Source organism: Chiloscyllium plagiosum, chromosome 13, assembly GCF_004010195.1.
Source record: "Chiloscyllium plagiosum isolate BGI_BamShark_2017 chromosome 13, ASM401019v2, whole genome shotgun sequence".
Lineage (NCBI taxonomy): Eukaryota > Metazoa > Chordata > Chondrichthyes > Orectolobiformes > Hemiscylliidae > Chiloscyllium > Chiloscyllium plagiosum.
Genome location: NC_057722.1, coordinates 52,006,552 through 52,031,878, shown reverse-complemented (window position 1 = coordinate 52,031,878; position 25,327 = coordinate 52,006,552). Strand labels below are relative to the sequence as shown.

The 25,327-nt window shown below is 41.1% G+C and overlaps 1 protein-coding gene across 1 annotated transcript in view; it reads left to right on the top strand.

Annotated features, from left to right (window-relative positions):
- prss56 (serine protease 56) overlaps positions 1-25,327 on the top strand; it is a 64,754-nt gene that overhangs the window by 27,993 nt on the left and 11,434 nt on the right. Inside the window, exons 8-13 of the mRNA XM_043702383.1 lie at positions 1,841-1,983; positions 7,430-7,589; positions 10,361-10,549; positions 19,013-19,183; positions 21,545-21,638; positions 25,124-25,283. Coding sequence (XP_043558318.1) covers positions 1,841-1,983; positions 7,430-7,589; positions 10,361-10,549; positions 19,013-19,183; positions 21,545-21,638; positions 25,124-25,283 — 917 coding nt within the window. The remainder of the gene's footprint in view (positions 1-1,840; positions 1,984-7,429; positions 7,590-10,360; positions 10,550-19,012; positions 19,184-21,544; positions 21,639-25,123; positions 25,284-25,327) is intronic.

Here is a 25,327-nt window from a genome sequence, read left to right as displayed (position 1 = left end):
TCGCAGCGCCAGCAGACCCGGGTTCAATTCCCGACTCAGGCGACTGACTGTGTGGAGTTTGCATGTTCTCCCCGTGTCTGCGTGGGTTTCCTCCGGGGGCTCCGGTTTCCTCCCACAATCACAAAGATGTGCAAGTCAGGTGAATTGGCCATGCTAAATTGCCCGTAGTGTTAGGTAAAGGGATAGATGTAGGGGTATGGGTGGGTTACGCTTCGGCGGGTCGGTGTGGACTTGTTGGGCCGAAGGGCCTGTTTCCACACTGTAAGTAATCTAATCTAAAAATGGCAAATTTCAAATGACCACAATTTATGTTGGAGGAGAAACTGACACCGACTGGATGGCAAATTGAATCTAATTGGCTGAGATGTTGCCATGGAGAAAGCAACAAGGAACCATAGGATTCCCAAGTTTATGCAATTCAGTAAAGACAAAAAGCTTGAGCATATTCTCTTTGCTTCCCAAATAGAGTCATAGAGTCACAGAGATGTACAGCACGGAAACAGACCCTTCAGTCCAACTCGTCCATGCTAACCAGATATTCCAACCCAATCTAGTCCCACCTGCCAACACCTGGCCCATATCCCTCCAAACCCTTCCCTTCATATACCCATCCAGATGCCTTTTAAATGTTGCAATTGTACTCATCTCCATCACTTCCTCTGGCAGCTCATTCCATAAATGTACCAACCTCTGCATGAAAAGTTGTCCCTTAGGTTTCTTTTATATCTTTTTCTTCTCACCCTAAACCTATGGCCTCTAGTTCTGGACTCCCCTACCCCATCTCTATTTATCCTATCCGTGCCCCTCATGATTTTATAAACCTCTATAAGGTCAACCGTCAGCCTTGGCTCCTTGCACATTATGTTTCCAGGAAGTATAAATGAGCCTGTTATAAACTCAATGGATTATTTTAAATTTTAACTCTCTTTGTTATAAGACTGGCCATATCAACAATCTTGTTAAAACAAAAACACCATTTGCTCACCTTGTCAGCCTGATGCAGAATTCCGGCACATCAAAGCTCTCCTGCCGATCAGTGGCTGTCCTGATCACATCATTGCTTGCTGTGAAATTGCACAAACTTGCAATGGACCAAAAGGTTGCTTCTTTTGACGTGAATCCAGTCATCTCAATTTGCCCTGGAAAGGCAAAAAAACTCAAAACTTTCCAAAAGATAATGCAAGATGTTCCATGCTGCTGCGATGCAATTGTTACTTGATTCAATGTTCCATTACCAGGATACTACCATCAGACCAAAAAAATGTTTTGCTAAACACACAATAGAGCCAGACCATACATATGAATTTCAGTGACAGTATAATGCTAGGTACGAAGGATGTACATCTTAATGGATGATTGATTGTTTGATTAAATCAAATGGAATGTTTCTTCAGTGGTAGGTATGTACAATACTCAACTAGACCATTTCACAAAACCCAAAGCAAAAGGTCTCCTGTTAGATGTAAATCTGTACTTGGGCAACATTTGTTGAATACACTGGGATGCATTCTCTGCAAATTAAGGAAGAATGTTTAACCCTTGTGCCTTTTCTGAATTACCCATGAATTATGAGAACACATAGTTTCCATTTTTATCTCCATAGTAATGTCTCCTGTAATCAACACCATTTTCTCCTGCTGTATGAGTTATTGTGATCATTTGAAATTTGATATTCTTACATTTGTCTTTGTGAGTGCAAACAATCTCTATTTTTAAAAATATTCAAGTTTTGTACTTACAACTAACTTCAGGAAAATTGTGCACCTGGATTGACAATACTCCATTAATGAAACAATAAACATGTTTGTTGAATTTGGTTCTCTTTTATTCATATAAACAGATGGACCATATGCAGATGTGCTGGTAGAAGCAAAAGTGCCTTTGCTGGGTCAGAGTACGTGTAAATCTGCACTGGGGAAGGAGTTGGTCACCAATCAAATGTTCTGTGCTGGGTATCTATCCGGCAATATAGATTCCTGCCAGGTAAGCTGTCAACCATCAAAACACAGGATGCTGGAAATGTGCAATAAAATCAAAAGCACTGGAAGTACTCAGCAGGTCAGGTAGTGCCTGTGGAGACAGAATTCACAGTAATAGTTAATCAATCTGAACCATAAACTCTGTTTTTCCAATGATACTGCCTGATCTGTTGAGATTTTCCCAGCATCTCGTAGTTTTAGTTAAAATATCAAAAGGGTTGGTTCACATGTGACAGTGAAAGGTGAAAAGGATGTAACTACACTTTTCATTGCATTAACATTTTTAAAACCTGACTGTTAAAGAGTTAAATGGGATTAAAATGGATAGTTCTAATGTGATGTTAGTGGTAACACAAAAAATCGGCCAAGTGGTCTTGTTTAGCATTGAAGAATCTTTTCTAATTAATACAGATTTACGTATATGTGCAAGTCCAGGTTTCTGTCAAAATATAAAGAGGGTTCAAAAAAGAAGGTTGATTGGATGAGATACCGTCCAGACTGAGAACTTTGGTTATTGGGAGCACGTATCAGCAAATGAAGGGCAAGCTCCCCAGGATCGATTAATGGATTGAAACTATTGGGAATGCACAGGTGCAAGTAAGGTGCTGCGTGAATTACTTGCCAAGTCACATGATGAGCAAGGTGGGTCGAAGATTCAGATGCCAGTTGGACACCACTTCAGATGCTGCAAGCCAGGAACTTCCCCTCAGTCTGCCCCAGAGATGTCTCCTAAGAAATCTAAGCTGGAGGATGTAGCTAGATGGTGTCATTAACAGAAGGGACACTTTCTTTCAGGGTGACCACATTAGAAAGCCATTCCATCAGATCCATCCAACCTGTGTTGAGATTGCAGTGTGGGTCAGTGCTACCGGCTCCATAAAAGGGTTGGAAAACAGTTAATGATCTCCTGTGCTCCACAAGAAAGTTAATGATCTCCTGTGCTCCACAAGGGTATGTGGCACCATCTCTGCTACCTCACACCTACAGGGCATCACTTAGTCTAACTCTGCCACTGCACAGGCATCTCACAAATGGTCATAGCCTATAAGCCTTAGCATCACAGAAGTCCTCTCAAGGGTTCATACTCACTCAATCTTCTCAAACTATGAACCCTTCCTGCCCATAATGCTTCCAACAGATGGCTCATCATGTCACATGATTACATATTCTCACAACTTGCTCTCGCACCCATTCCCATCACACTCAATCATACTTCTTATCTTTCCTTGCTGGAATAGCTGGCCCACAATCAGGCCAAAGGAGCCTAGATGGAAGAAGATGGTGGGGTCACCAGTTATCAAGTTTGAGTAAAGAGCCGTTGGGTTGTTGAAGGAAGACCAGAACCTTTCCTGTTGAAATGAGAAGATACCAATGGGTCAACAATCAAGTAAGCAAGGTTATGCTCTGCTCTTCTTGGATGGACACAAAGGCAAATACTTTGCTGTGCATAATCAATTCTGCATCTTCACTAACTAATACTTTGCATTCTCTTGTACAGGCGCAAGTAATACCCAGGAATTCTCAATGTGTAAAAGACCATTGCCTGAGCCTCTCAGTGCCAGGTTCACCTCAGAGGAGGAAGCCTGTGAACCCTCAAGGATGCACTGGGATGACATTCATATGCAAATGCCAGCAACTCAGACTGTCACTTCAATGTATAATCTACCTAGATTAAACAAACGGGTGAGCATGTCACTGACAGCTATCCACAGCCTGTGGTGGAATAAATATCCATGGTCTCTGACACTGTCGAAGACCAGGCATTTGCTCAGCCTCCTGAAGTAAATATGCCTCTTTACATGGCCATGACTGACAATGTGCAGGATCCAAGTTCCAGTCTCTAAGGACATGTGGGGGCCTCTATTCCTGATGAAGGGCTTTTGCCCGAAACGTTGATTTTCCTGCTCCTCAGATGCTGCCTGACTTGCTGTGCTTTTCCACCACCACTCTGATCTAAAATGTGCAGGAAGAGGCAGGGCAAGTGTGGCACAGACCTTCGGCAGGCTGGACTGAAAGATAGAGGATACAGTCCACATTCTCACTATTGTAGTGACTCCAATACTTGGCTGCCTCCATTGAAAGGGAGACCCAGAGCCAGTAGAATGTTCAGTGGTTGTTAGATATGCACCCGAGTTTGCCCACCATCACTTTAGCCATGGGTGCTCAGTTCCAATCTCACTCCAAGTGGACCATCTTTTCAAGGAGTCAAACAAACTTCAGAGGTCACATCAATGGCATAGAGTCACAGAGATGTACAGCACAGAAACAGACCCTCCAGTCCAACTCATCCATGCCGACCAGATATCCTAAACTAATCTAGTCCCATTTGCCAGCACTTGGCCCATATCCCTCTAAATCCTTCCTAATTCATATACCCATCCAGATGCCTTTTAAATGTTGGTGTTCAATCATTGTGCAGAATAAACAAATTTGTAAATATATATTCATTTGCTGTATTTTACCATCTATTCTGGGTTTATTGTCTAAATTGGACAAGATAAGGTTCTCCAAATTGAAATATATGGAGCAAACTTCAACCAGAAAAAGGAGGCTTTTATTATAACTGCCACATATTGGAACCTCTGTCCTAAACAGCAAAGTGGGTGACTAGAGATCGACTCATCCATCAAGGAGCCACACACCTATTTGGTGGGGATTGCAGTCAAGGCACTACAGATGAATCTCAGGAACAATGAGTGTAACAATACAGTCTTGTGGAGGAACCAGACTTTAAGATGCCCAATCATTGAATGCTGCACACACACCCTATGAGACAACAATGGAATCTGTCATGTATCTACTGGCTCAAGGAAGGCAAGGTCTGTCATGTGCCTGGGGTTCTCAGAGGCATGTTAGAATGTTAAGCAGTGAGGTGGGCAATGGTAAACTCACATGAATTTATCATTGTTGTGGAGCTAAGTGGAGGAAACAGGTGCACACTTTGCAGCCCATTGTATTGGAAAAGTTGTCAGTGAGAGTTTGCTCAGGCCTCATTGCAATCTGTCGCACTGCAGGGTGATTGAGGATGTAAGGTGCATCAGGAAAAGTCTCATGATATGGAACAACTCTGCAGTATCCACCATGGAATATGACTCAAATATCTTTAATGCAAGAACCATTTTTGCAGCAACATCCAGGAGCCAGTGAGTGAAAGACACTAAGTATGTGCTTGGTTTTTAAACTTGGGTTTCTGAAGCACCATAATCTCAAGTGGGCAGCAGTTAATTGGGAAGCAGAATTTAATTTTGGTGAGAAGGCTAATTATGAGATGCAAGAATATGTATACAGTCTTCTTGCAACCTAATGACAAGACATTGATCTCTCCATATGATGAGGGAGGGCTTAATTGTGAAAGCTTAACTTGAAAGCCAAAATCTGACTTTTGCACACTTGCCTGAATAAATCATTGCACTCACACCAATCTCAATCTGCGGAGGGGAAAATTGTGCCCATCATTTTCTAATGTTTCCCAGTGATCGAGGCTTCAGGCTTGGGGTGTGAAGTCATACAATGAGCTATAGCCTTCATTCACAGATAATGGGAGAAAGTGAGGACTGCAGATGCTGGAGATCAGAGTCAAGAGTGTGGTGCTGGAAAAACACCACACTCTTGACTCTGATCTCCAGCATCTGCAGTCCTCACTTTCTCCCATTATCTGTGAATGAAGGCTACGGCTCATTGTATGACTTCACACCCCAAGCCTGAAGCATCCAAGGAGCAGGAGAATCGATGTTTCGGGCATAAGCCCTTCATAAGCCTTTCCTGATGAAGGGCTATGCCCGAAACATCGATTCTCCTGCTCCTCGGATGCTGCCTGATCTGCTGTGCTTTTCGAGCACCACATTTCAAATAATGGCCTAGTATGCTTTAATGCGCAAAAAAAAACATTTGTATTTAACAATGAAACACATTTAGGAGACGGGCAATCTCATTAATCTCAATTTTTTGTGAATTTTAGTTCGTATCTGTTCGGTCTTTTTTTTATTAATGAAGAAACATATTCAATTTTCTTTGTCCTGATCAAATTTAATTTTAATTTCATAAATTGGGCAATTCACCAGAGCAGTCAACAAACCTGCAGTGAGATATTAAGGAGCCAGAAAGGCTCCCTGTCTAGTCAGCAGCAGACTGCTACATTACAAAGTTCAATAAACCTCATAATCAATTTCAGTTTGCATTGAGTTTAAAACTGTGCACAATTGCAAGGTAAAGACATATTTGAAAACATAGTGGGCAAAGGTTTGCTTAGAAAGAGCTGAGATACTGGAATCTGAAACAATACTACAGAAACTAACCCAAAAATGTAACACTTTGAGACCACATTTCACAACCTAGTGTTCAAGTTTCATGCTATGAAAGTCAGACACTTGGGCAAGAGCATTCCAGTTTCAAACACTTACTGTCAGGATATAGGTGTTGCTGGAAACCTCGTACTTTTACTGCCATTGTCAGTGACCACAGAAATGTAGTTCTGGGCCTTCTCCAAGAATCACTACAGTCCTTTTGTGTTGGTGCTCCCACAATTGTGTTGGGAAGAGAAGGGGTTGCCCTGTAATTTTGACCCAGCTTTAAGGAAGACACGAGGGTGTATATCAAAGTCAGGATGGTGGGAAGTTTGGAAGTGCTGACATTCCATGGGATTGCTGCTGTTGTTTTTCTTAGTGGTAGAAGTCACAAATCTTGTCTAATATCATGGGAGAAATTTGTTTGCAATGGATATAAAAGGAATTCAGAAGGCTTTGCATCCAAATTCTCACAATGGGCTCCCATCCAATAAAATTTTATATTGCAAAGCATCAAGCGTAAAATCCATCACAATTTAAATTGTGCAGTAGAGTCATTGGAAGATAAATTGAATTGAATGTGTTGCTCAACATCAAGTCATATTATTTCTGAGAACAGAATGATGATGTAAATTATGTTGCTAAAATAGTATATACTTGACATAAATTTACTGTTAAAAATATTATTGTTGTGAATAGATGACAAGATTGAGTTTTCTCTACATTTTTCAGGTTTGGTGACCAGATGAGTCATACAGACCATAGGATTCAGGATGGATTTCTGTTGCCTACTGAGTTAGCTGTTCATAACGAATTGCCAAAATCACCACCAGAACTGATATTAGCAGCTCTCATTTGGGACAGCAAACAGGGCTCCTGGTTACACAACTGCAGCTTTTCCTGGAACTGTGCACATCTTTAAAGATAGTTAAAGGGCAGTTCCATGTTAAACTAAAACTTGAATGGACTCCTGACAATTGCTGTCTGGGCTCCAATACAAATAACGTGGGCGAGCCATGGGATTGTAAGATAATTGTAGCTTGGAGAAATAATTTATCTTTAAAAGTGGAAAGGAGGGAAAAACTTGATTTGAACAAAGATTATTTCTAAATCTTTAATAATTATTAATGCTTGAATCATATATACTGTTGTCTTGTCCTTTTATAGGGAGACTCTGGAGGACCACTGACCTGCATAGATCCTGTATCTAATCAGTGTTATCTGTATGGGATTACATCATGGGGTGATGGCTGTGGACAGCCAGGAAAACCAGGGGTCTACTCCAGGGTACCAAGTTTTATAAACTGGATCAACAATGAAATAAAAAGTAAATATCTTTATATTATATCACAAGCTTCTTTTACAATTATTCTAATCTAAACTCTATTGTGAGCTGTGGAAAAAATTGTTTCTGATGACATATGGAAGAAGCCAACGTGCTATAAAAAGAGAAATGATGCAGGCCTTTGGAAAAGACTGAGAGTAGGGCTAATTGGATAGCTTTTTCAAAGTCAGTACAAACATACTCGGCCACATAGCTTCTTTCTGTGCTCTAAAAATTGATTCAATGTCAGCCTAGAAAAACATCTGAAGGTAGCCGAGAGTTTCAAAATGTTGACAGCATCTCTCAGAAAACTGACAAGAATAACCTGGTTACAAGCTGATAAATGTAAAGTAATTTTATATATAGTATACCCAATATTCCTCAAATTGCAATAAAGCAAAAAGACGGCAAGACATGAAAACCTGAAATGAGAAAACTGAATGTTCTATGTACAAACAAGCAATGTATTTCTAGGAGAATCTGATGGCATGCTCCTCTATGTTTACATTAATTTGATACATTCTGATTCATTTTAGGTGCTGTTAGATTTCATATTTAATCTAATTATGTTTGGAATTTCAACTTAACAAGCAAATTATAATATCCTAGAGGTTTCTATAACAGACAGCCTCTCACATCCAAATTCCCCCATCATTCCCTTACTGCTCCAGTGCTCTGTCCCAACTAACCACCGTTCCCTCAAATTTTCTTACCAGCTGTGCGAGCCTCCAAGGCCTGTGTGTGACATCGATCTCCAGAACCAGAAATCAGTGCTGCAATGGGCATCTGCACAGCTTATAGGGAACATTACAACCACACACTTGTATTTCACTCCTCTTCAAATGTTTGAATTCATATCGGCAAATTTCTCCCTGTTGTCCTTCAACTCAATTTTATACTTCATCCTACAACCAGGTTTCAGTTGGTTTTCATCTTCTTCCATGCATGATAGCAATCTCCACATACTCCATTCAAAATGGCAACTTTTTCCACACTCTGTTCAACCTTGCTCTCATCTTCCTTACACTCTGTTGAAGATACAACTCTCTCTCCTCAGTTCAAACTGACATTTCTCTCCTACTCCTAGTAATATTGACATTACTATTCTTTCCCTAACTTCATTCTGCATTCTTTGCTTTTGCTTTAGCTTCCTTCTCATTTTTTATAAGCAATTATTTTCTTTCTTCTATTTCTATCAAAAATCCCATCATTAGCATTATTTTTATTCCCCTCTACCTTCTCCTCACTCCTTCATTACCTCTATTCTTCTTCACCAATATCCATTTCCCTCTTCTTTTGTATCTTTTGTATTGCCTATTTTCTCCCCTCCTATTTGCAACTTCTCCCTCTTCATATATTTCACTTTTATTTCCAAGTATTGACCCTCATTGACATCCATTGTCCCAAACATTTTCTTTCTGCCATCCACAATCACCTTTTCTTTCCATCCAAATTATTTCTACTTCAATTTCTTTATTGATACTCATTGCTTCCTTCTTCTTTCATTCTACCCTTCCCCCCACCTTACTTGAATCTGGCAGCTTCTGTCTGAATTGGCCAATGTTGCTTCTGCTGCTAATATTAGAAGTGCAATGTGTTTGTAAAAGAGGCAGGGCTAAGAGATTGTAATGTTGGGAGAGTGGACTGGTCAGAAGGGGCGGTTGTCAAAAAATCATTAATGTACTGACTGGGCACCCAAACATTGATCAACAGCAGGAAATACTGAAGATTAAAGTTCAAAGTTTGTGCGAAGATTTGTAGCTCGGGTGCTCGTTGCTGTGGTTCTGTTCTCCGAGCTGGAAGTTTTTGTTGCAAACATTTCGTCCCCTGAAGATTAAAGTGTATAAATGTACAAAGCCAAGCTGTGCAATCAGAGAACTATTGTAGGTTATAATAGTTTCATATTAATGTGCACATACTACATATCTGCTGTAGAAGGGAAAGAGAATACAATTAGAAATTCCAGCCAAGAGTTTAGGAGTTGATGCAACATTGTTTTGTTTACTGTTCATTGGTTGCCCTGGCAACTGTATGAATCACAACCGTTGGGAGGAGAATTCTGTTATTCTGCTTAGTTCTACATTGCATTTCCACTTTGTTAGGTATTTAGTCTATATCATCATCTAATGATGAATTAGGCAATGCTTAAACTTCTGCTCACATCTGAAGAGAACTGTTCTGTAATCTTCAATGGGTGTTTGCCTTTTGCCTGTAAAACACTAAAGTATGACTTCAGCAAAAGACCAAAAGCTAACTGAACTGCCCTCTTATATTCTTGTCTTGCCACTGGAAAGTAAGTGAGTTAGTACAGTGAATAACCTGCACTTAATGTACGTCTATCAGACAGAATAACTAAAACACTTTACCGTGACCACCAGAGGTCAATTTCTATACCTCTCAGAACTGCCAGAGCATATTTCAGAACAATTTATAATTCCTATGTTTTACAATACAGAGTTTTAAAAAACTGATATTAACATGAAATGAGTTTTGATATGTGGATAGTTTTAAGAAATATGAAAACTGCAAAACTCAGAGATTAATTTCATCAAGCTGCAACTCTTTTCCAACTGAGTATTACAATTTAGGAAAGAAACCACTGTGAGTAAAAATGATTTCTGTGCTGGTTCAAGATCCAGTTGTAACAGAAAATAAATAATTTTGAGGAACCAGATTTTTATACTTTGCGGTGGTAGAAGATTCTGCTTATGGTATGCTCCTGCCCTTGTAGGGATTATTTCAGTAAATTAATGTCCTGTCTGGTGTCCTTCCAGAATCTCCTGGAAGCCGAGAGCCAACCTGCTTTAACTTTCAAAAACTCTTGGAGCTGCAGAATGCACAGCGAAAATCTGAAGTTACCCGACTCTGTGCATTCTATCGTAGGTTCTGCCCACCTTTATCAGAAACAACAGCTTGCAGCCGATACATTGAGGAAAGATGCAAAGTGAAAATGAAAAAATGTGGTAAGTAGGTTTCTGCATTTTAACTTTTTAAAAAAAGGCAAGCTGGAACATAGGTGTATTTTGATATTTTCTGATGAGTGGGAGGGATGATTGAGGAGATCAAAGGTTACAGAGGACATCGACACTTAGAACATTTGCAGGTATATGGAGATCCTGGAGAAGCTGGATTGTTCTCCTTGAAGTTGGGATAGTTGAGAAGCGGTTTGACAGACATGTTCAACATTATGAAAGGTTTTGAGGTAATATATAAGGAGAAAATGTTTCTAATTCCAGAACTGGAAATAACCAGTGGAGAATGATTGAGTATGATCGACTAAGAGCAAGAGGAAAAATAAGGAATTTTTTTTAATGCAGCAAATTACTTTGATCTGTAACTTGACTGAAAGGGTATGATAGAAAACATAAGCATTCAAAAGAAAATTGAATAAATACAATGAAGGGAAAGATCTTTTTGTTTCAACTATCAAGACAGAATAGGGGCAAGGGAAGAATTAGATAGCTATGCCAAACAGCTGGTGCAACAATAATAAGCCAAATGTCTTCCTTGTCTGCTTATGATTCTATGATCAGGTCAATTTTCATCTTTATAACTTGAGCCATAAACTGGTGAAATGGAGCAATCACTCAAGATAGAATCTATCTGATTTTCAACCCATCAAATTCAATTATTCCATTGAAGCCAATAGATTCTGTACCAGCTGAGGTCAAAATGAAGGATTCTCTTTCATAATCTGCCTGAGGCATAGTGACACTCAGGTTAAACCACTACGAGTCACATGTCTCTAATAAGAGAACAGCTCTATGGCCTGGTAAGAATATAGGAACTTTACATTTGTAATAAATAAATATGTTCCACTCGATTACTGCCCAGGTAGTTAGAATAAAATTCCTTTATATATTTACTGACCTTCAATGTGAAAGTCAAAGCATCCTGGCCAACTTCACTCTTTTATTATGGGTTTAACAAAGCACAGTATGAGGAAGGCCAATTTTCACGGTACTAGGCAAGAACTTTCAAAAGCTGATCGGGCGCAGATGTTCGCAGGTAAAGGGACGGCTGGAAAATGGGAAGCTTTCAGAAATGAGATAACAAGAATCCAGAGAAAGTATACTCCTGTTAGGGTAAAAGGAAAGGCTGGTAGGTGTAGGGAATGCTGGATGACTAAAGAAATTGAGGGTTTGGTTAAGAAACAGAAGAAAGCATATGTAAGGTATAGACAGGATAGATCGAGTGAATCCTTAGAAAAGTATAAAGGCAGTAGAAGTATACTTAAGAGAGAAGTCAGGAGGGCAAAAAGGGGACATGAAATAGCTTTGGCATATAGAGTTAAGGAGAATTCAAAGGGTTTTTACAAATACATTAAGGACAAAAGGGTATCTTGGGAGAGAATAGGGCCACTCAAAGATCAGCAAGGTGGCCTTTGTGTGGAGCCATAGGAGATGGGGGAGATACTAAACAAGTACTTTGCATTAGGATTTACTGTGGAAAAGAACATGGAAGATATAGAATGTAGAGAAATAGATGGTGAGATCTTGAAAAATGTCCATATTATAAAGGAGGAAGTGCTGGATGTCTTGAAACAGATTAAAGTGGATAAATCCCCAGGACCTGATCAGGTGTACCCTAGAATTCTGTGGGAAGGTAAGGAAGTGATTGCTGGGCCTCTTACTGAAATATTTGTATCATTGATAGTCACAGGTGAGGTGCCAGAAGACTGGAAGTTGACTAATGTGGTGCCACTATTTAAGAAGGGTGGTAAAGACAAGCCAGGGTACTATAGACCAGTGAGCCTGACGTTGGTGGTGGGCAAGTTGTTGGAGGGAATCCTGAGGGACAGGATTTAGAAAGGCAAGGACTGATTAGGGATAGTTAACATGGCTTCATGCATGGGAAATCATGTCTCACAAACTTGATTGAGCTTTTTGAAGAAGTAACAAAGAGGATTCATGAAGGCAGAGTAGTAGATGTGATCTATATGGACTTCAGTAAGGTGTTCGACAAGGTTCCCCATGGGAGACTGTGAGCAAGGTTAGATCTCATGCAATACAGGGAGAACTCGCCATTTGGATGCAGAACTGGCTGAAAGGTAGTGGAGGGTTGTTTTTCAGACTGGAGGCCTGTGACCAGTAGAGTGCCACAAGGATTGGTTCAGGGTCCACTACTTTTCATCATTTATGTAAATGATTTGGATATGAGCACAAGAGGTATAGTTAGTAAGTTTGCCGATGACACCAAAATTGGAGGTGTAGTGGACACCGAAGAAGGTTACTTCAGATTACAACAGGATATTGATCAGATGGGCCAATAGGCTGAGAAGTGACAGATGGAGTTTAATTTAGATAAATGTGAGGTGCTGCATTTTGGGAAAGCAAATCTTAGCAGGACTTATACATTTAATGGTAAGGTCCTAGGGAGTGTTGTTGAACAAAGAGACCTTGGAATGCACATTCATAGCTCCTTGAAAGTGGAGTTGCAGATAGATAGGATAGTGAAGAAGGTGTTTGGTATGCTTTCCTTTATTGGTCAGAGTATTGAGTACAAGAGTTGGGAGGTCATGTTGCGGCTGTACAGGATATTGGTTAGGCCACTGTTGGAATATTGCGTGTAATTCTAGTCTCCTTCCTATCGGAAAGATGGTGTGAAACCTGAAAGGATGCAGAAACGATTTACAAGGATGTTGTCTGGTTGGAGGATTTGAGCTATAGGGAGAGGTTGAATAGGCTATGGCTGTTTTCTCTGGAATGTCAGAGGCTGAGGGGTGACCTTATAGAGATTTATAAAATCATGAAGGGCATGGACAGGATAAATAGACACAGTCTTTTCCTTGGGGTGAGATAGTCCAGAACTAGAGGGCATGGGTTTAGGGTGAGAGAGGAAGGATATAAAAGAGACCTAAGGGGCAACGTTTTCACTCAGAGGGTGGTACAAGTATGGAATGAGCTTCCAGAGGAAGTGGTGGCAGCTAGTACAATTGCAACATTTAAAAAGCATCTGGATGGGTATATGAATAGGAAGGGTTTGGAGGGATATGGGCCAGGTACTGGCCGGTGGGACTAGATTGGGTTGGGATATCTTATCGGCATGGACGAGTTGGACTGAAGGGTCTGTTTCCATGCTGTATATCTCTATGAGTCTATGTGAATGTAGTTAATCATATTTACTCCTGCATGCAAATCTTTTGTTAACCCGATCCATGTATAGCATATTCAACTTGAACTCTGCCCCACTGATAATGAGGAATCAACCACCTGGATTTACAATGCAACAATCTAGTTCTACAACCTGGCTGTCTCTAGGGAGAACATTTTAATCGCATAAATTTGTGTGTTGGGATCAGATCAGATGTTAACATTTTGAAAGTCTCAAATCGAACACCAAATATTGCAACTACAAGAGAAGATCAGAGGCTAGGAATCCTGCAGCAGGTACCTCACCTCTTGACTTCCAAAAGCCTGTCAACCATCTACAAACCACAAGTTAGGAATATTGTGGAATATTTCCCACTTGCCTGGATGAGGACAGCTCCAACAACATTCAAGAAGCTTGGCATCTTGAAGCCCATTTAATTGGCACCATATCCACAAACATCCATTCCCTCCACTAACTTCACACAGTAGCAGCATTATGTACCATTTACAAAATGCTCTGCAGAAGTTTGCCAAAACTCCTTAGATAACACCATCCAAATCTTTGACTGCTACCATCTAGGAGAATAAAGACAGGAGATAGATAGCAATATTACCACTGACAAGTTACCCTTCCAGACATTCACCTCCAACCTTGGAAATATATCATCATTCTTTAAGTATTGCAGGATCAAAATCCTAAAATTCTCTTCCCAACAGCAGCTGGGTGGTCGCTGCACCAAATGGACTGCAATGGTTCAAGGAGGCGCATCACCACCATTTTTTTGAGGGCAATTAGGAGTGCAATAAATGCTTGCCCAGCCCGTGATGTCCATGACTTTGAATGAGTAACCAAAACTACCCACTTCTGAGTTTGTCAGAAGTTGGCCAGTTGTCAGACAACCAACCTTGCTTCCAGGTTGGTTATTTAAATACTTTAATGAGGATGATTGCCTCTGACTGAAAACTTCTTTTCTAGTTTAACACTGGCTGAAAAGAGAGACTTTTTGCTGAGGCTTTTGATTTAACACTTAGAACAAACTCAAGAATGGCAAATTTCAAACAGCTACTACAATTTATACTAGAGAACAAGGGTGCTGATTGTTTGGCAGGGTGACACTGATTGACCAAAGTATTATCATGGAGAAAGCAAGTGTTGTTCTTTTGGGGAATCACCTCCAACAGTAGACATTTTGTCTTGGGCTTGCAAGTACAAATTGATTGTTTACTTTATTCAGTTACGAACTGAAAAATGTGTGGTTGGAAAAGTGCAGCATCAAAGGAGCAGGAGAATCAATGTTTCGGGCATAAGCCCTTCTTCAGGAATGAGGAGAGTGTGCCAAACAGGCTAAGATAAAAGGTAGGGAGGAGGGGCTTGGGGGAGGGGCTTTGGGAATGCGATAGGTGGAAGGAGGTTAAGATGAGGGTGATAAGCCGGAGAGGGGGTGGGGGCAGAGAGGTCGGGAAGAAGATTGCAGGTCAAGAAGGTGGTGCTGAGTCCGAGGGTTGGGACTGAGAAAAGGTGGGGGGAGGGAAAATGAGGAAGGTGGAGAAATCTGCATTCATCCCTTGTGGTTGGAGGGTTCCTAAGCAGAAGACGAGGGGCTTTTCCTCCAGGCGTCGTGTTGCCATGGTCTGGCGATGGAGGAGGCCAAGGACCTGCATGTCCTTGGAGGAGTGGGAGGAGGAGTTAAAGTGTTCAGCCACGGGGCGGTTGGGTTGGTTGGTGCGGGTGTCCCAGAGGTGTTCTCTGAAACGTTCCACAAGTAGGCGGCCTGTCTCCCCAATGTATAGGATGCCACATCGGGTGCAGTAAATGATGTGTGTGGAGGTGCAGGTGAATTTGTGATGGATATGGAAGGATCCCTTGGGCCTTGGAGGCAAGTGAGGGGGGGTGTGGGCGCAAGTTTTGCATTTCTTGCGGTTGCAGGAGAAGGTGCTGGGAGTGGAGTTGTATTGGTGGCGGGTGTGGACCTGATGAGGGAGTCACAGAGGGAGTGGTCTTTCCGGAACGCTGATAGGTGAGGGGAGGGAAATATATCCTTGGTGGTGGGGTCTGTTTGGAGGTGGCAGAAATGACGAAGGATGATACGATGTATCTGGAGGTTGGTGGGGTGGTAGGTGAGGACCAGTGGGGTTCTGTCCTGCTGGCAATTGGAGGGGCAGGGTTCAAGGGAAGAGCAGCAGGAAGTGGAGGAGATGCGGTGGATAGCATCGTCAACCACGTCTGAGGGGAAATTGTGGTCTTTGAAGAAGGAGGCTGTCTGGGTTGATCAGTGTTGGAATTGGTCATCCTGGGAGCAGATGCGGTGGAGGCGAAGGAATCGGGAATATGGGTTGGCAGTTTTACAGGGGGCAGGGTGGGAGGAGGTGTAATCTAGGTAGCTGTGGGAGTCAGTCGGTTTATAATAAATGTCCGTGTTGAGTTGGTTGTCCAAGATAGAAATGGAGAGGTCTAGGAAGGGGAGGGAGGAGTCTGAGACAGTCCAGGTAAATTTGAGGTCAGGGTGGAAGGTGTTGGTAAAGTGGATGAACTGTTCAACCTCCTCGTGGGAGCACGAGGCGGCGCTGATACAGTCATCGATGTAGCAGAGGAAAAGGTGGGGGGTGGTGCCAGTGTAGCTGTGGAAGATGGACTGTTCCACATATCCGACAAAGAGGCAGGCATAGCTGGGGCCCATGCGGGTGCCCATGGCTACCCCTTTGGTTTGGAGGAAGTGGGAGGATTGGAAAGAGAAGTTGTTCAGAGTGAGGACCAGTCGAAGGTGGGTGTCAGTGGAAGGGTACTGGTTGTTTCGGCGTGAAAGGAAGAAGCGGAGGGCTTTGAGGCCTTCGTGATGGGGGATGGAGGTGTATAGGGACTGGATGTCCCTGGTGAAGATAAGGCGTGGGGGGCCGGGGAAGCGAAAATCATGGAGGAGGTGGAGAGCGTGGGTGGTGTCCGAACGTAGGTGGGGAGTTCTTGGACTAAGGGGGACAGGACCATGTCAAGGTATGCAGCGATGAGTTCAGTGGGGCAGGAGCCTACTTTATTCAGTTAACCAATCATTGGAATTAGGGTCAATGTGTTTGGTATTGCACTGACACTGAAATTTATACTTGACTTTTCTCAATTGTGTGGTAGACAGAACATTTTTCAGATTGATAGTTGCATCTACTTTTCATGTTTTTCACTGTACTATGCAATGGCAACATGTTCATTCAACTTATCATAAAAGGCAGAGTGCAGACTGTACTTGAGCTCTTGTAATATAATGTACTGTGATTGTTTGAAATTTGGCATTCTTCTTTATGTCCTGCTGAGTGCAAGATCACACAGATTATATTTATCTTGCACATGATGCATACAGGGTGAGTTGTTGTCTGAGCTTGGCTGTCGGATTATGAGCTATCATGAATCCAAGTGATTGGAGTGTATGTTTGGGTGGTTGAGAGAAGCTGCATTAGGACCCTGTTCAAAAGGGCCACAACACACTGCAGCACTCCCAACTTACGAAGAGAAGAAGAATACCTCTGCAGAATGTTGACCAAGAACTGATATCCCTGCAACTTCATTCACAAATGCTTACCAGTCAAACAACATGACGAGAGCTTGCCACGACCCAACGTACTAACCATTCTACTTACATAAAAAACATCCTGGAACTGACAGCCAGACTTCTCTGACCACTCAGATTCATGACAACCCATGAACCAACAGCCAAGCTCAGACAACAACTCACCAGTTCAAAAGACCCTAAACCCATCATGTGCAAGACAAATGTAATTTATAAAATTCCATGCTAAGACGCAACGAAACACTATATAGGACAAATAGGCAGACAACTAGCAAAACGCATCCACAAACACCAACTTGCCACTGAATGTCCTGACCAGCCGTCCTTAGTAGTGATAGACACAGATGAAAAGGACCACAAATTTGAATGGGACCACACAACAGTCACAGGAAAAGCAAAACAGAGGGCAGACAGAGAATTCCTAGAAGCATGGCACTCATCCATGAACTCCATCAACAAACACTTGGACATAGACCCAATATACCGGCCACTACAACAAACAATGGGAACCAGCCACTGGAAGCAGCAGGAATGGAACCAAATAAATTCCAGAAGGCGCAGTATGGCAGCACTTTACAGGGCGTGCCAGAGCAGTGAAGATATCACCTAGACAGGGGACAAAACATCTGCAAATCAACTTCCCAACTCAGCAAGCATACCCACAACCACGGCAACCAACACCCAAGCTACAAATCTTTACACAAACCTTCTGGTTTAATTGTTGCATGTCTGGATTCTGTCCTAATGTGATTTGTAATTGAATATTCAGCCCCTGATGCAAGTGTACTGGGTCACAGTTCTTACTTTATGACATGACCCTTTGATTTGAGAGTCGTTGAGAATATAAATTGGCATTTCTGAATGGATCCAAGCCTCATAGCCACTTAATTCAACATGTGCCAATTGACATAATGAAATAAAATGGCTTCCAAGTGAAATCAAATATGATGATGGTTGTTGCTCCCAGACTGGGGTGGGTGAGGTTGCCCAATCTGTTATGGTTCCAGACAGCATGCCCCAAATGGTTAAGCTCCCGGGTGAACTGGCCTCCTTGTTTATTCACCCATCACACAAGAATAATTAGTAATGCAACACACATAGATACAGATTAGAAATAAGAGGTAAGTCCAAAAGGATAAATTTATAAAAAGCAGATATATGGATCAATGTATGAAGTGATTGTGAAAACAGATTAATACTGTGGCCATTTTGGTGGAGCTTCACATCCTTACTTGTGATATTCTATGTATCTATCTCTTCAGACAGCTACTTAATTCCCATATCCACACATATTTTGGAATTAAAAATTTAAAATGTCCTTAGTATTTTGGGATTTTGACCTATGGTCATGACATTTATCATCGGCACAGTTTACTAAGGGTGCAATCCTTTATGTATGCCAAGACTACATTTCATTGTATTTATAACACTAAGAATTTAGATTATGAGAAGGCTTTCATGAATTGTCTTTAATGTCAGCAAACATAACGGAGACATTCTAATATACTTGGGTTGTAACACGAGAATTTGAATAGCAGCCTCTGCATATTTCTGGTAATGTTATTGACTTTTGGCAATAATAGCGACGGTACTTTCTTGTCTGTTGCACTTTCTGGAATTTTCAATCAAAATGTCTATTAATGTACTTTCACAAATTTTATGAATAAGGTATATTTTTGGAAAAGAATATAGTCATGAAAAGAAATAGGTACCTATTTTAAATTATTGTTAGCTTTAGTCTTCATGTGGTTTTCAATTTATTCAACATTATTTATTTCAGAACTCAGGACATTTTTGCAGAAACTGCTGGACCTGCTTCACCCAGTGGAAGAATTTATCCGCATTCGAGACAGTTTCTCCTTCTTCACAGAGACAGTTCCAAAATTCATGGAGAACATTTACACAAACATTTTTCCGTCCCAAGGACAGCACTTAGCAAATCATGAGAAAGGTATACAATGAAGTGATGGGATTGTGTGGGTTATCAAAGATAATCTTTGTTTTAATTCAGATTTTGCACATTAATTGCACAAACAAAAGAGCTTCTCTGATACTTCTACTAATCATTCACTGGATGTAGGTATGCTCACTAGACCAGCATTTATTATCTGTTCCTAATTTCCCTTGAGAAGGTGGTGGCAGGCCAACATTCTGAACGACTGCAGTGAATGTGGTGTGCGTACAGATGATGCTGTTAGGAAGAGTGTTCCAGAATTTTTCCCTAGCGATGTTGAATTAGTTGGATGATATATTTCTTGTGTTATAACAGAGAATACACTTCATAAGTATTTAATTGGCTGTGACGAATTTTGGAATGCCGTGGGTCACAAAAGGCACAATATAATTGCAATTCTGCCTTTCATTAGGGATATCCCTTAATGTGGCAATTGGTGAGTTTGTCCAGGGAAACAATGCATTGACAGCAGGAGAGGGAGGATACCATGCCACTTGGAGGGCTGGAGGGAAGTTCCCTGTCATGTTTGGTAGTGTGAGGGTGTCGATTAGAGCTGGTGGGAAAATATGACTTGGAACACATACTGCAAGAAGTTAGTGTGCAGGTTCAACAAGTAATTAGGAAGGTAAATGGAAAGTTGACCTTTCTAATAAGGAAGACAGAGTCTTAAAATAGAAAGGTCTTCTTATAATTGTGCATGGTATTTGAGACACGCTTTATATCTCATGTACAGTTTTGGTCTCCTTACCTGAGGAGCGAGGAGTATTAGAAGCAGTTCAGAGGAGACTGATCCCTTAGATAAAGGAGTTTTCATTTGAGGAAAGGTTGAGCAGGTTGGGTTTATAATCATTGGAGCTTAGAAAACTGAGAGATGACCATAATGAAAAATATAAGCTTCTAAGTGGGCTTAATGCAGTAAATTTTGAGATGAACTAAAGACACAATTTAAGAATAAGGGGATTCCCATTTAAGACTGAGATGAGGAGAATTTTTTCTCTCAAAGAGTTATTAATCTTTAGAATTATCTTCCCCAGAGAACAATGGAGACTGCATCAATGAATATAGTCAAAGTTGAAATGGAGAGATTTTTGATCATCAGTTTAATGGACACAAGCAGGAAAGTGGAGTTAAAGCCACAATCAGATCAGCTGTAATCTTATTGAATGGTGAAGCAATATTTATGGCCTATTCCTAATCCTAGTTCTTATGACTTTATTGGTGAGCAGGGGTGTGGAAGATCAGAAATGTCTGAAGGGCATATGACAAGAAATGCTGTTCCCTTGGATCAAAAAAGGTGCACATTATATTCCCTTTCACTGTTGGGTTTCACTGGACACTATGTACAGTAATGACAAAGTTGAAACTGCAATCTCAAATGCATTGTGAGAACATGATATAAATATATTAATGAAGCATCCTTTCTCTCCACAGTAGGATGTTCAGATACACCAAAATCCAAACTTTAAAATAAGAGCTCATGGTGACTCAGTGGTTAGCACTGCTACCTCACAGCGCCAGGGACTTGGGTTCGATTCCAGCCTCAGGCGACTGTCTGTGTGGAGTTTGCACATTCTCCCCGTGTCTGCGTGGATTTCCTCTGGGTGCTCCGGTTTCCTCCCACAGTCCAAATATGTGCAGGTTAGGTGAATTGGCCCTGATAAATTGCCCATAGTGTTCAGGGATGTGTGGGTTTGGTGCATTAGTCAGGAGTAAATGTAAAATAGTAAGGCAGGGGAATGGGTCTGGGTGGGTCCCTCTTTGGAGGGTTGGTGTGACCTTATTGGACAAAATTGCCTGCTTCTACATTGTAGGGATTCTATAACATCAGAGGCATGCACAGAAAGGCCATTTTGACCAGTGGAAACGATGAGAATATGTAACAAATGTATTTCCCACCAGTGTCATTACACAATGCTAGGTTCAAAGGCTTCCCATGCATTTGGGAGCCAATATTGGATAGTAAAGTCAAGGATTGAAATGTTAAACACTCCTAGTAAGTTGAACTGATAATTGGCCAATCGTTTTCTCCTCCCTGTCCCAATATTTGGAATAATTTAAAAAAGGAACTTTGTCCTCCAGCTGCCCAGAGTTGGATGGCTAAAAAATAAATTAGAGTCCAGAAACTTCTGTATGATCTGAAAGGACCTTTGCTATAATTAGAACCAGTAGCCATTCCATCAGTGCTTTGGCTGAGCTAAAGAATTAGGTTCTTATTTGTAATTGCTCATTGTTACTAGGCCACCATAAGATATACAATCTAGTTTCAAATCCCAGTTACCAAGTTATAAAGTTTATTAAGTGAAATTATGCTTCAAGTTTGATTTGTTAATTAATATATACATTTTAAATAATTAAAAGAATGGATACAAACAAATAATCTGTTAGAAGAAAGACATGGACGGTCGCTGGAAACTAATTTAGAGTCAAATATTCAGCAGAATATCAGCAACAGGTGAGCACATTTTTCTACTACTTAAATTCCTTTCCCTTCCCAAACCATCTCAAATGGCCCCAACAGTATTTCTTCATGTTTGAATTTAGACTTCATATTCAGTAAGTTATTTAATGATGTAGGGCATCCCAACAAAGCCTAATCTTGTTGGATTATATGAATTGATTCTGATCTTGTTGGATTTCAGAAGGATCAAGGAACATAGGGATAAGGTGAGAAAGGAGAGTTGAAATAGGTCAGCAATGATTTTATTGAGAGGAGTAGGTTCAACGATTCACATGGCCTTCTGTAGATTTAAGTTGTGATGTTTTTATGTCCTTTTATGATGTTCACACAAACTAACTTTCCAACAGAAGTGATTGGATAGCAAAAATAACAGTGTCACAGGTACATTTCCTGCCTCGTTGTCTAGAAAGTTGTAGTTTCCTATTGTTACTTTCACTGAGCTCAGCAAGAACAACAGAGGTGAAATCTGAGATATTGCCTAATTTCAAAATACTTTTGATATATCAATCACAATTCATTACCAGGTGAAACATTCCTTTTCACATTGTTATAGGCATTATTTAGTTTATGGATAGTAAATGTACTAGATGAGGGCCATGGGTTGCCATAATTTAGAACTAAGTTGGTATATAGATCTCAACTGGTGAATGGAGGAGCATAAATTGACATAGAATACATGTGGGGTGTGGGATGTGGATGGTTGAGGAGAGAGGTACCTTGGCATGGAGGGTATGAGGGGCAGTACAAGGTGGCATGGCCTGTCCTTGAGAGCATGGCGCCCATTGTGGCTCTTTAGGGGGAATACTTTGGCATGACTGACACCATGCTTTGGAGCAAATGGGGGCATATGGTGTAAGTGTTGACATCAATAGGGTATGAAGAATGTTGGTAATGTAAAGAAAGAGGAGTAGAGGGATGTTTCATGTTTTATTCTTTATTTCAAAACTTAAGACACAGGGCACGATTCCCAAGCTAGGTCTGCCATGTAGCCAGCCTTCAAACCTCTGGGGCCCTCATCCCCAACTTCCCCTGCCCTTCCCACCACCCTACCAAAAATCCAATGTCCAGGCAGCCATTTTTAAAGGTCAGTCTCGTGGAGCCAAGCTCTCTTCCATCTCTCTGCAGTCAACCTGGGTCTGTGGCTGCTGGAAATCTGAAATAAAAGTGGAAGATGTTAAAGTATTTAGTAGGACTGGCAGGTTTTGTGGAGGGAAAAACCGTTGATGCTTTTGATATTTGTTCCATTATTTGGGCTGAAGTTTTCCAGCCTTGTGGAGCTGTTTTCTGTAAGGGGCAGACACAATAGTCATTTCTTTCGGTGATTTGTGTTGGTAGTGTTGATAGTACTATACTATTGCCAGTTTACATTAACTATGCTAAATCTTATCTCTGAGAACCATTCATCTGAGTTATTGGGACATAAGATATGGTTTTATAGATTCTTTGTGGTCTGGTATTTATAATAAACCACAGATTTCTAATTTTATAAATAGAGTGAATAGCTCAAAATGTACAAATGGCCATTGACCTGGCTGCCTGTGAACGTGCAAATGGTGATGTCAATTACTGACAACATATGTCCCAAAGGTGGAATAGATCTGCACATACTGGGCTATGCCACTGTGCTCTAAATGTAGACGTTGATTAGGGATAGTCAACACGGTTTTTTTGAAAGGTATGTCATGCCTCACAAACCTTATTGCGTTCGTTGAGGAGGTGACTAAAAAGGTGGATGAGAGTAAAATGGTTGATGAGGTATATATGGATTGCAGTAAGGCGTTTGATAAGGTTTCCCATAGTAGGCTGTTGCACAAAATATGGAGGCATGGGATTGAGGGTGATTAAGTGGTTTGGATCAGAAATTGGCTAGCTAAAAGAAGACAGAAGGTGGTGGTTAATGGAAAATGTTCATCCTGGAGTTCAGTTACTAGTGGCATACCGCAAGGATCTGTTTTGGAGCCACTGCTGTTTGTCATTTTAATAAATGACCTGAATGAGGGCGTAGAAAGATGGGTTAATAAATTTGCAGATGACACTAAGGTCGATGGAGTTGTGGATAATGCTGAAGGATGCTACAGGTTACCAAGAGACATAGATAAGCTGCAGAGCTGGGCTGAGAGGTGGCAAATGGAGTTTAATGCAGTAAAGTGTGAGGTGATTCATTCTGGAAGGAACAACAGGAATGCAGAGTACTGGGCTAATGGTAAGATTCTTGGTGGTGTAGATGAGCAGAGAGATCTTGGTGTCCATGTACGTAGATCCCTGGAAGTTGCTACCCAGGTTGATAGGGTTGTTAAGAAGGCATATGGTGTGTCAGCTTTTATTGGTAGAGGGATTGAGTTTCAGAGCCACGAGGTCAATGCTGCAGCTGTGCAAAACTCTGATGTGGCCGCACTTGGAGTATTGCGTACAATTCTGATCACCACATTACAGGAAGGATGTGGAAGCGTTGGAAAGGTTTCAGAGGAGCTTGACTGGGATGTTGCCTGGTATGGAGGGAAGGTCTTATGACAAAAGGCTGAGGGACTTGAGGCTGTTTTCATTGGAGAGAAGAAGGTTGAGAAGTGACTTAATTGAGACATGTAAGATAATCAGAGGGTTAGATCGGGTGGACAGTGAGAGCCTTTATCTTCAGATGGTGATGACGAGCACGGTGGGGGACATAGCTTTAAACTGGGGGTGATAGATATAGGACAGATGTCAGAGATAGTTTCTTTACTCAGAGACTAGTCGGGTTGTGGAACGCACTGCCTACAACAGTAGTAGACTTTCCAATGTTAAGGGCATTTAAATGGTCATGGGATAAACATATGGATGAAAATGGAATAGTGTAAGTTAGATGGGCTTCAAATTGGTTTCACAGATTGATGCAACATCGAGGGCACATTATTACATAGAACATAACTGAGCTGTAATGTTCTATGTAACAATGTCGCTGTAGTAATGCCAGTAACCCTATTGAGGCCAGCATCTCCAGAATAGTGGCAGAGATCCAAAGCAGGGACAAAGGCCACCCATTTTGGGTGAGAAAGAGAGGTATCAGCTCCAGGCTGAATTTCACTTACTGACTTCACTGACCTTATGAGAACTGGCACAATGGACTACCCTTCCAGTTGGAAGGCAGCTCCGCCCATTGCTTAGCAATGACCATAACACTGTGAGGTGGAGTTTCTTTGCTTGCACCTAGAACTTGCAATCCGATAAATCACAACCTTCTACAAAAAGTTTTAACTTATACATAGAACAATGATCAAAGATTGCTCTCCCAAAATTGCCTGCACGGAATTCATTTACACTGAATATGTCATTTTCCTATGCAGAAAATGCTGTGTACACAACTTATGCAAGTTTTACTTTTGTTATATGTAAGTAATTTCTATGTTGTCTAGTGGCATAAAGTAGAAGACTGTTCACTATTTTTATTTGGTAACTATTGGCTAACACAAACACACATTTACCTGAATTCCTCTCTTTTCAAGAACTGTAGAAATGGGAACAATAGAAGTTCAAAACTTGTTCAAAGGTATTGGACCTGATTTGGACAATTGGATCAAATATTTTACTGAGAACATAGATTTCACTGATGAGGACAGAGAACGGGACAATACAGGCAGAAAAGAAGGGCAACTGTTTTTCCAGGTATAGTAGCCAGGAATTTCATAGTTCCATTGCAGTAGTAGTAT